This window comes from Thamnophis sirtalis, unplaced genomic scaffold (assembly GCF_051295495.1).
Source record: "Thamnophis sirtalis isolate CommonGarterSnake01/CBP01778 unplaced genomic scaffold, rThaSir2_p1.2 scaffold_1, whole genome shotgun sequence".
Taxonomy (NCBI): Eukaryota; Metazoa; Chordata; class Lepidosauria; order Squamata; family Natricidae; genus Thamnophis; species Thamnophis sirtalis.
The window spans coordinates 174,662,623-174,673,903 of NW_028261381.1; the positions used below are offsets into that span (position 1 = coordinate 174,662,623).

Here is an 11,281-nt window from a genome sequence, read left to right on the forward strand (position 1 = left end):
ATGGCCAAATTTGGGGTACTTGTTTATTTCCTGCCTTTATTTATTAATTATTATTAATTAGACTTCTATACCGCTTAATAGGGCTTTCGGCCCTCTCTAAGCGGTTTACAAATTTTTTAGCAATTTGAGTCAGCAACTTGCCCCCACAGTCTGGGTCCTCATTTCACCCACCTCGGAAGGATGGAAGGCTGAGTCAACCTTGAGCCGGTGAGATTTGAACCGCTGAACTGCAGATCACAGTCAGCTGAAGTGGCCTGCAGTACTGCACCCTAACCACTGTGCCACCTCGGCTCATGTTTTTATAAATTATAGTTTTTATAAATAACTCAAGACAGTGAACATAGCCAGCATGCCTTCCTCCTCCTATTTTCCCCATGACAGCAACTGTGTCAGGTGGGTTGAACTGAAAGAGTAGCCCAAAGTCACCCCGCCAGCTTTTATGCCCAAGGGAGGACTAGAACTCACCGTCTCCTGGTGATTGACCCAAAGTCACCCAGATAGCTTCCCTGCCTAAAGTAAGACTAGAACTCACAATCTTCTGGTGATAAGGCTCAGAATCACCCAGATTGCTTTGATGCCTAAGGCAGGACTAGAACTCCCCGTCTCCTGGTGATTGGCCCAGTCAGCCCAGCCAGCTTTACTGTCTTAAGAGAAGACTAGAATTCACCATCTCCTAGTGATTGGCCCAGAGTTACCCAGGTGGTTTTCATGCATGAGGCAGAACTAGAACTCACCATCTCCTGGTAGTTGGTGCAGTCACCCAGCCATCTTTCATGGCTAAGGTGGAACTAGAATTCCCTGTCTCCTAGTGATTGTCCCAAAATCACCCAGCTGCTTTTCATGCCTAAGTTGCGTCTAGAACTCATCATCTCCTGGTGATTGGCTCAGAATCATCCAGCTGGCTTTGATGCCTAAGGAGGGACTGGAATTCACCATCCCCTAGTGATTGGCCCCAAGTTACCCAGATGGTTTTCATGCATGAGGCAGGGCTAGAACTCACCGTCTCCTGGTGATTGGTGCACTCACCCAGCCGTCTTTCATGGCTAAGGTGGAACTAGAATTCCCCGTCTCCTGGTGATTGGCCCAAAATCACCCAGCTGCTTTTCATGCCTATGATTTCATCATCATCTGGTGATTGGCCACTGCTGAGTCTCGTTTTTCCCTTCTGAAAGACCCAGACCAGAAGAGGAAAGTAAACATTGAAAATAACTAGATGTCCCACTTTGCTGTTTTGTCTCTTGTTCTCGTCCCGAAGCAGCTTTTCCAAAAGGCATCTCGATCTTCTTGGGGTTTTCTTTTTTCCCTTTGAAAACATTTCATTTCTCATGTAAGAACCTTCCTCGGTTCTAACTATTAGTTCTAACTAACTATCCTCACCGAGTCCTAACGCATTTCTGTGTGTTTTTTTCTTTTTCTTCCAGGTTTTGGAGAACAGAACCAAGGATTCCAAACTAGAGATGGAAGTTTTGGAAAACCTGCAGGAGCTGAAAGACCTCAACCAACGCCAGGCCAACGTGGACTTTGAATCCATGTTGCATCAGTACAAAGAGTTTGAGGAACAGCAGAAACAGCGGGAGCTGGAGGAAGACGAGCAGGAAATGAAGTGAGCCTCAGGAATCTTGTCCTGGGATCTGCTCTGGCCATTTTGTTTTTGGTTGGGATCCTTTGATGCGTCCTCTAGGACAGTGTTTCTCAACCTCGGCCACTTGAAGATGTCTGGACTTCAACTCCCAGAATTCCCCAGCCAGCATTCGCTGGCTGGGGAATTCTGGGAGTTGAAGTCCGGACATCTTCAAGTGGCCAAGGTTGAGAAACACTGCTCTAGGAGTATCTCCCACTAATATCCACCAGCAACCAGTGCTAGTTGGACTCCTGCTGTCCCAATCTAGAGGGAATACGGAGGCTTCACAATTGATAACCCTTGATAGATAGATACGTTCTCCACGAATTTCTTCAGTGCGCCTGGAAGCCCCTGAGGTTGTGGGTCATCACCATGTTTTGTGACCATGGATTCTTCAGGTCCATAATGACGTGTGAAGACGTCTTTTTCAGAAAAAAAACACCAAAAATTTTGAAGTCCTTGTGCTCTTCAGCTTGCTTGCAGATGTTTCACGGCCCAACTAGATAACATCATCAATGCTAATAGAGATTGGGATTTGTTCTCAGTTTATATTTATATTATAGTGGCTTGCCCTGTTTGTGTTAGTGGGCGTGTTTTGTTATTAGACCTGTGAGGCGAACCTGCGGCACACGGAGCCATTTCTAAGGGCACACGAGGTGTTGCCCTGTCAGCTCCAGTGTGCATGTGTGCGCTGGGCGGCTATTTTTTGGCCTTGATTTTTGGCCATTTTTCACCCTCTAGAGCAGTGTTTCTCAACCTTGGCAACTTAAAGATGTCCGGACTTCAACTCCCAGAATTCCCCAGCCAGCGAATGCTGGCTGGGGAATTCTGGGAGTTGAAGTCCGGACATCTTCAAGTTGCCAAGGTTGAGAAACACTGCTCTAGAGGGCTTCCCTGAAGCCTCCAGAGGGCAAAAAACCACCCAATGGCCAAACTGGAAGTTCAGGAATGGACTGAGGCCTCCGGAGAGAGAAAAACTTCTCAACGGGCAAACCGGAAGTCCGTTCCCAAACTTCCGGTTTTGCGTGTTGGGCCGTTTTTCGCCCTCCTCAGGCTCCTAGAAAGCCTCTGGAGCCTGGGGAGGGCGAAAAATGGCCCAACACGCAAACCGGAAGTCAGAAAATGGGCCATTTCTGGACGGGAGGGGGGCAGGTGAGGCTGTTTTCGTCCTCCCCAGGCTCCAAGAAAGCTGTGCACGCATGCACGGGTCAGTTGTGTGTGTGTGACACATGTATGCGCAATGGGCATGCCACGGGGGAGCATTAAACTGGGGTGGGCATGTGAGCGCATGCGCATGTTTTTGACACCCAAGGCGAAAAAAGTTCGCCTTCATCGGATTAGATTGCTGTTTACTCTTCAGTTTATTTGTCTGAATTGATAGTTCCTTGATTGGGTCTCTATCATCCAAGGTCATGGTTGTCCCAAAGGAGCTTTTTCAAGAGGCAGCTGGATTTTCTTGTTTGTTTTGCTCTTGAAGACGTTTCACTTCTCATTTAAGAAGCTTCTTCAGCTCTGACTGGATGGTGGGGAACGGAAGGGTTTATCCTCCTTGCAGACAAAGCTGGTCATTTGCATCCTTTGAGAGCGTCGTTGAGGCCACTTGGAGGTTCATCTGTGTCCTCAGGGGTCACCTGAGTGGTGCAAATGGGTGTGGAGACTTCTTGGAACTGCTGAAAGGACCGTTATGGACTGGAGATAGATGTTGTTATCCCTTGCCCTCTGTTGAGGGTTCTTCAAATGGCCTCAACGGCTCTGTGGATTTATGCTCCTTGCAGACAGCTGGTCATTTGAATCCTTTTTAGAGAGCCATTGAGGCCCCTTGGAGGTTTGTCTGTGTCCTCAGGGTCACCTGAGTGGTGCAAATGGGTGGGGAGCCTTCTTGGACCTGCTGAAAGGACCGTGTTGTAGACTGGAGGTAGATGATGTTGTATCCCTCCCACTCCGTTGAGAGAGGGCTTATCAATATTGACATAGATGGCCTCTTTGACCCCTCTTTCAAACCAGCCTTCCTCTCTGTCCAAAATGTGGACTCTGATGCTTTCCAAAGATCGGCTTTTATCTTTCAAATGCAGATGGACCTCTGAATTCTTTTGGGTTTGTTCTCCTATGTCGTGCCATGCGTTTGTGAAGTGGCTCTTTTGTTTCCCCAACATACAGATCTGTCCTTTCAGCAGTTCCAAGAAGGCTGCCCACCCATTTGCATCACTCAGGACACAGACAAACCTCCAAGTGGCCTCAACGACCCTCTAAATGGATGCAAATGACCAGCTTTGTCCGCAAGGAGGATAAACCTGTCCATTCCCCCACCCTTTCAGTCAGAGTTGAAGAAGCTTCTTGGATGAGAAGTGAAGCATCTTCCAAGAAAAACCAGAAAGCCCTGTGGCCTCTTGGGGGAAGAAAAAAAGCAACTTTGGGGACTTCCTTAATTGGGGTTTTGTTACCTGGCATGTACCTCTGTCTTTGAACTCCCACCCCACGCTCTCTTCCTTGTCGGTTGCCGACCCCCGTCTCCCTTCCTCCTGCTTCTTCCTTACCCAGATCCATGCTGGAGCAAGCCCAAAGCCGGAGACTGCTGGAAGACTCCGATTCAGGAGAAGACCTCCCTCCAGCTCGGCCAAAGCCACTGGCAAAAGGGAAGCCCACGGACATCCTGAAACAGGTACGTAAAGAATAGCAGTTAGACTAGCAGTTAGACTTATATACCGCTTCATAGGGCTTTCAGCCCTCTCTAAGCGGTTTACAGAGAGTCAGCATATTGCCCCCAACAACAATCCGGGTCCTCATTTTACCCACCTCGGAAGGATGGAAGGCTGAGTCAACCCTGAGCCGGTGAGATTTGAACAGCCGAACTGCAGAACTGCAGTCAGCTGAAGTAGCCTGCAGTGCTGCATTTAACCACTGCGCCACCTCGGCTCCTTTGAGGATTCCCCCCCCCCCCCCCCAAGAGCTTGGCTGACCTCACGGAGAAGGATTGTCCCTCTTCAAGGGGGTCTCTTCCTGCCTTGAGCAGGGAGGCTGGACTGGGCGCTCCCCGAAGTACCTTCTGTAGGTTGTCCTTGACGTAAAAACCCTTCGTTTAGTGACCGAAGTTACAATAGCTCTGAAAAAGACGGTTTATGACCATTTAACAGAGGGATAGAATCAAGATCACGTGAAGTGTTAATGCCACTTTATAAAGCCTTGGTAAGGCCACACTTGGAATACGGCATCCAGTTTTGGTCGCCACGATGTAGAAAAGATGTGGAGACTCTAGAAAGAGTGAAGAGAAGAGCAAGAAAGAGGATTAGGGGACTGGAGACTAAAACATATGAAGAACGATTGCAGGAACTGGGTATGTCTGGTTTAATGTAAAGAAGGACCAGGGGAGACAAGATAGCAGCCTTCCAATATCTCAGGGGTTGCCACAAAGAAGAGGGAGTCAAACTATTCTCCAAGGCACCTTGAGGACAGAACAAGAAGCAATGGGTGGAAACTAACTAAGGAGAGAAGCAACCTGGAATTGAGGAGAAATTTCCTAACTGTGAGAATAATTAAGCAATGGAACAGAAGTTGCCTCCAGATGTTGTAGGTGTTTCATTGCTGGAGGTTTTTTTAAAAAAGAATTTTTATTTTTATTTTTTTATTCTCTTACATACCATTTTAAGTATACATTCACATAATTGTTACTCTTCTTTACATTTATCATTCTTAAACATTGATTATTTCATTTAATAGGTTGTAGTATACAGTTTGGGTTGCTTTATTTACCATCCCTTCCTCCTGTTGTGACACCACCTTATTTTCCCTTTCTTTTCTCCCTTCCCCCCTTTTCTCCTTCCTTCCTCCTCTCCTCTCCTTCCCCTTCCTTCTTCCCTTCCCTTTCTCCTACTCTTCCTCGTCCCCTTCCTACCCTTCTCCTTCTCTTCTCCCTTCCATCCTCCTCTCCTCTCCTTCCCCTTCCTTCGTCCTTTACTTTTCTCCTACTCTTCCTCTTCCCCTTTCTACCCTTCTCCTTCTCTTCCTCTCCCTTCCATCCTCCTCTCCTCTCCTTCCCCTTCCTTCTTCCCTTCCCTTTCTCCTACTCTTCCTCTTCCCCTTCCTACTCTCCTTCTCTTCTTCTCCCTTCCATCCTCCTCTCCTCTCCTTCCCCTTCCTTCTTCCCTTCCCTTTCTCTTCCTCTTCCCCTTCCTACTCTCTCTCCTTCTCTTCCTCTCCTTTCCATCCTCCTCTCCTTACTTCTTTCTTCTTTCCCCTATCTTTCTTTCCTTCTCTCCTCCTCTCTCTCTTTCTTTTCTATTATTGTAGGTGTCTCTTTCAGGTCTCAGTTTCTGTTTCCTTGGGATAGTATTTCCGCAAACCCAAATATAAGTTGATATAATTTCTTATTCCTTACTTTCACTAATCTATCCTAACTATGATTCCCATTGCTGGAGGTTTTTAAGAATTGTAAATAAATTGTAAATTTAATAAATTTATATGCCGCCCAATCCCGAAGGACTCCGGGCGGCTTACATAAAAACAGCTACAAAAGAATACAAAAAGAAAGAATGAAATAGAGAAAAGCAAGTTAAAAAACACATCATGCACAGTCTTAGTGGGGCTGGACCTCAGTCATGAGGTCAACAGCCCCAGGCCTGCTGGAATAGCCAGGTCTTAGTAGACTTACGGAAGGCCGAGAGAGTGGGGAGGGTCCGGATCTCTGGGGGTAGATCGTTCCATAGGGCCAGGGCAGCTACAGAGAAGGCTCTCCCCCGAGGGGCCACCAGACGACATTGTCTAGTCGACGGCACCCGGAGAAGGCCCAGCCTGTGTGATCTTATCGGACGCTGGGAGGTATGTGGCAGAAGACGGTCTCGTAGGTATCCGGGTCTAGACAACACTTATCTGAAATGGTATGGATCCATGATGGCAAACCTATGCCACATGTGCCGGAAGTGGCATGCAGAGCCATCTCTTTGGGCAGGCCAGCCGTTGCTCATTGCTCTTCCGGGTTCCGCACGCTGGCCAGCTGGTCTTCACACACACGGGAGTGCTGGAAACTGGAAGGGCAGCCCCCCGGCGCGCGCATGTGCATGCCAAGTAGGTGATCTTATGGTTTTCGGCGTTTTCATGCGCGCCAGCCAGCTGGTCTTTGCCAGAAATCAGAAGATCCGGTTGTCAGGGTTCCAAATATCATGCAGAATTATGGATCGGGATGCTCTGTGCACAGTCATTCATGCCGTCGTCCTTTCTCGCCTGGACTACTGTAACGCTCTCTACATGGGGCTGCCCTTGAAGAGCACCCCGGGAGCTTCAACTGGTCCAGAATGCGGCTGCGCGGGTTATCATGGGGGCACCTAGGTGCTCCCATGTTACACCCCTTTTAGGCGGCCTGAATTGGTTGCCGGTTGTCTTCCGGGTGCGATTCAAGGTACCAATTATGACCTTTAAAGCTCTCCATGGCTTAGGCCCAGGGTACCTGTGAGACCACCTACTGCCACCGGTAGCCTCCCATCGTCCAGTGCGATCCCACGGAGTTGGCCTCCTCAGGGTACCGTCGGCCAGACAGTGTTGGCTAGTGACCCCCAGGGGGAGAGCCTTCTCTGTGGGAGCGCCTTCCCTCTGGAATGAGCTGCCCCCGGAGCTTCGTATAATCCCCGACCTCTGGCCCTTCCGACGCACCCTAAAAAGTTGGCTTTTCCAGCAAGCCTGCCTGGCCTGAACAAAACAAAATAAATTATTGATCACTGTTAATTTTAATTCGAATTTCTTCAGCCGCCCGGAGTCCTACAGGATTGGGCGGCATATAAATGTTATTAAATTCAAATTCAAATTTTAAAAATATGTCATTGTCAATTTTAATTGGGTTTGGGATATTCTATTTAATTTTTTTTAAACTTTTGAATTATGTGTTTCTTTTAATGTTGTACGCCACCCTGAGTCCTTGGGAGAAGGGCGGCATATATATCTAATAAACCTAAAACTAACCTAAACCTAAATCAGAGTTCAAGACACAGCTATCCTTAAAATTCCAATTTAATAAGACAGACATGTTGGCACATCTGTGGAAATCCCAAATCTAAAAGCTTCCTGGGATTCCACCCAGTTGAAAGTTCATGATCTTATCCCCACACCCATAAATCCATCATATGGTCCAATCTTCTTCAGCCACGCTGGCATTTCCACCCATCTAGTTCCAGTCAGATGCAGAGGTGCGGAGACCAAAGATGACCTTGGGCTTCTAGAAAAGAATGAAAACAATACATTCCACAATTCTACTCCTTTCTATTCCCCCCTCCCAATTACTACACTAATGAAACAGCACAGTGAAATAAAAGAGAAAGTGTGGCAGGCCAAAGATCTCACAAGGAATATAACTGCAGGCCTGACACCAGTGGCCACTGTGCATGCATGTGTCGGAAACCAGAGGATCATCTTGAATCTTCCCGTTTCTGCCACTCACGCGGGCTCCCGTTTCGACACTCGGGGCTGGAAAGGTTCGCCAGCACTGGTATAGGTTCTCCTGCTTGAGCAGGGGGCTGGGCTAGAAGACTTCCGAGGTTCCTTTCCAGCTCTATTCTGATTGATTGAATTGAAAAAAACCAGGTGCTTTCAGTGAACATTGAGACCTTCTACACACAAACCAGGAATTACAACCCTAGATTGTTTGGTATCGCGGCCACTGTATGCAGCTGGGATGGTGTCCACTTTGAGCACAGCTGCTTTTAGTGTAACCCTCGGCGTGTCGTTTCCTTCCTTTGCAGGATTCAGAGCCACAAGCTAAAAAGCCAAAGCTGGAAAGCTGGGAACGGAGTGTGGGAAAACTCTCAGTGAAGACACAACTGTCGGGATTGGTGACCGCCAAGAAGAAGCCCATTTCCAGGCCGGCCAATGGACCGGGAAGACAAGAGGCAGCATCAGAACCAGGTGAGGAGGATAAGGCAGCTCCAGGGGAGAAAGAGAGACAAGGGACCTGCGGGAGAAAGGATAGAGACGAACACTTTTTTTAAAAAGTGGTGGTGTTATGTTGGGTTGGGTTGAGTTGGGTTGGGTTGGGTAGGGTCAGTTGGGTTGGGTTGGGTAGGGTCAGTTGGGTTGAATTGAGTTGGGTTAGGTTGAGTTGGGTTGGGTAGGGTCAGTTGGGTTAGGTTGAGTTGGGTAGGTTGGGTTGGGTTGGGTTGGGTAGGGTCGGTTGGGTTGGGTTGGGTAGGGTCAGTTGGGTTGAGTTGGGTTGAGTTGGGTTAGGTTGGGTTGGGTAGGGACAGTTGGGTTAGGTTGAGTTGGGTAGGGTCAGTTGGGTTGGGTAGGGTCGGTTGGGTTGGGTTGGGTTGGGTTGGGTCAGTTGGGTGATTGAGTTGGGTTAGGTTGAGTTGGGTAGGGTGGGTTGGGTTGGGTTGAGTTGAGTTGAATAAATGTAATCCCCGACTTACAATCATAACTGAACCCAAAATGTCTGCCGCTCAGTGAAACATTTGCTAAGTGAGTTTAACCACGTTCTATGAGTTTCCTTGCCGCAGTTGTTGTAAGCGAAAGACGGCAGTTGTTTAAATTGGCCACAAGGTTGTTAAGTGAATCTGGCTTCCCCATCGGCTCTGCTCGTCAGAAGGGGATTCCCATGATCCTGCAACCGTCATAACTGTGAGTCAGTTTCCCAGCGTCTGAATTTTGATCACATGTGACCATTGGGATACTGCAACGGTCATAAGTGTGGGAAAAGGTCATAAGTCGCTTTTCCCAGCCCCATTCTAACGTTGAACAGTCACTAAATGAACTGTTGTAAGTCAAGGAATATCTGTATTTTATTTGGCCAAATGTGATTAGACACCCAAAGAATTTATATCTGGTAGAGGAGCTCTCCGTGTTCCTTGACAGAAACTCACGCTAGCTTTATTTATTGCATTTTATTACAGGATTTTATTTATTCAAATTGACTGCAGGTAGCCCTCCCCTTACATTCATTTAGTGACCATTCGAAGTTACGACAGCACTGAAAAAGGTGACATGCCCATTTTTCACATTTGCAGCATCCCCACAGTTAAGTGATCAAAATTGAGAGCCGAGGTGGCGCAGTGGTTAGAGTGCAGTACTGCAGGCCACTTCAGCTGACTGCTATCTGCAGTTCGGCTGTTCAAATCTCACCGGCTCAGGGTTGACTCATCCTTCCATCCTTCCGAGGTGGGTAAAATGAGGACCCGGATTGTTGTTGGGGGCAATATGCTGACTCTGTAAACCGCTTAGAGAGGGCTGAAAGCCCTATGAAGCGGTATATAAGTCTAACTGCTATTGCTATTCGATCACTTGGTAACTGACTCACATTTATGACGGTTGCAGTGTCCTGTGGTCACGTGATCCCCATTTTGTGACCTTCTGACGAGCAAAGGGGCAGCCAAACTCATTTAACAACTGAGTTACTAACTCTGCAACTGCAGGGATTCACTCAAGAACCATGACAAGAAAGGTCTCAAAATGGGGCAAAACCCAGTTATCTTACTTAGCAACAAACATTTTGGGCTCAATTGTGTTTTTGAGTCGAGGACTCTCTGCATAGCGGCCCCAATTCATTCATATACACACAGGCACACACACACATACACAGAGAGACACCTGATAGACCAGTGTTTCTCAACCTTGGCAACTTGAAGATGTCCGGACTTCAACTCCCAGAATTCCCCAGCCAGCATTCGCTGGCTGGGGAATTCTGGGAGTTGAAGTCCAGACATCTTCAAGTTGCCAAGGTTGAGAAACACTGTGATAGACGATCGTGCTGTCTGGTGGTGCTTGCGGTTTTGTTGCAGACATTTCATGACCCAACTAGGTAACGGCATCAAGTGCTAGAAGAGAGTGTCGCGTTTGCTCTTTGTTCATATATACCGGTTTGCACGACCAACTCTTTCTTGCAGCAACCGTCGTAAGGGTAAGGACCGGTTGTAAGCCATTTTTTTCAGGACTAAAGTAACTTTACTAAGGGAATAGTTGCATGCCGAGGACTTCCTGTATATGGTGTGAACTGCTCTAGTTCCAACAGAGGGCAGCATGCAGCTGTTTAGTCTAAATTCGTAAGCTAATTGGGATCACAGGAAAAAGTACCAGGATATTCCTGAAGTCTGAGCTTGATTATTGCCAATATGACAACGTGGATGTGCCTTGTAATCCAACAGGAATTCAGCTGCGGTCCGGAGCCCATTTTTCCATTTTTTTTCTGTGCTCCAAATGATCTATTATCAAGGCCTATGTTGCCTCTTTTGGCATCTCTGCCTCTGTTGAATTTTTAGCCTTGAAATATTTCTGAAATGAAAGAGGGAGGACGGGGATCAGTTGTAGATCAGTGTTTCTCACCCTTGGCAACTTTTAAGATGGGTGGATTTCAACTCCCAGAATTCCCCAGCCAGCCGACATGATTGATTGATTGATTGACCGACAGATAGAGACACAGTAAAGAGATAAAGAGATGGATAGATGACAGAGAGAGATGGATAGATGAATAGATCGACAGAGAGAGATGATAGATTGATTCGCTAAATAGATGGACAGGTGATAGACAGACAGATAAAAGATGGATCGATAGAGGGCTAGGTGATAGAGACAGAAAAAAATAGATAAAGAGATGGATAGATAGATGGATGGGTAGACAGATGATAGATAATAGTAATGAGATGGAGAGATGCCTAGATAGATAGTAAATAATAGACAGATGATACTGTT

The 11,281-nt window shown here is 47.3% G+C and overlaps 1 protein-coding gene across 5 annotated transcripts in view; it reads left to right on the top strand.

Annotated features, from left to right (window-relative positions):
* Positions 1-11,281, top strand: part of YJU2 (YJU2 splicing factor homolog) — an 84,183-nt gene that overhangs the window by 9,389 nt on the left and 63,513 nt on the right. For 4 of the 5 annotated variants that reach the window (XM_087703340.1, XM_087703341.1, XM_087703342.1 and 1 more), the window contains exons 5-7: positions 1,422-1,603; positions 4,160-4,280; positions 8,344-8,506. In XM_087703340.1, coding sequence (XP_087559466.1) covers positions 1,422-1,603; positions 4,160-4,280; positions 8,344-8,506 — 466 coding nt within the window. Of the gene's footprint in view, positions 1-1,421; positions 1,604-4,159; positions 4,281-8,343; positions 8,507-10,737; positions 11,078-11,281 lie in introns of those variants that run through there. The other variant, XM_087703344.1, reaches the window with a different exon arrangement.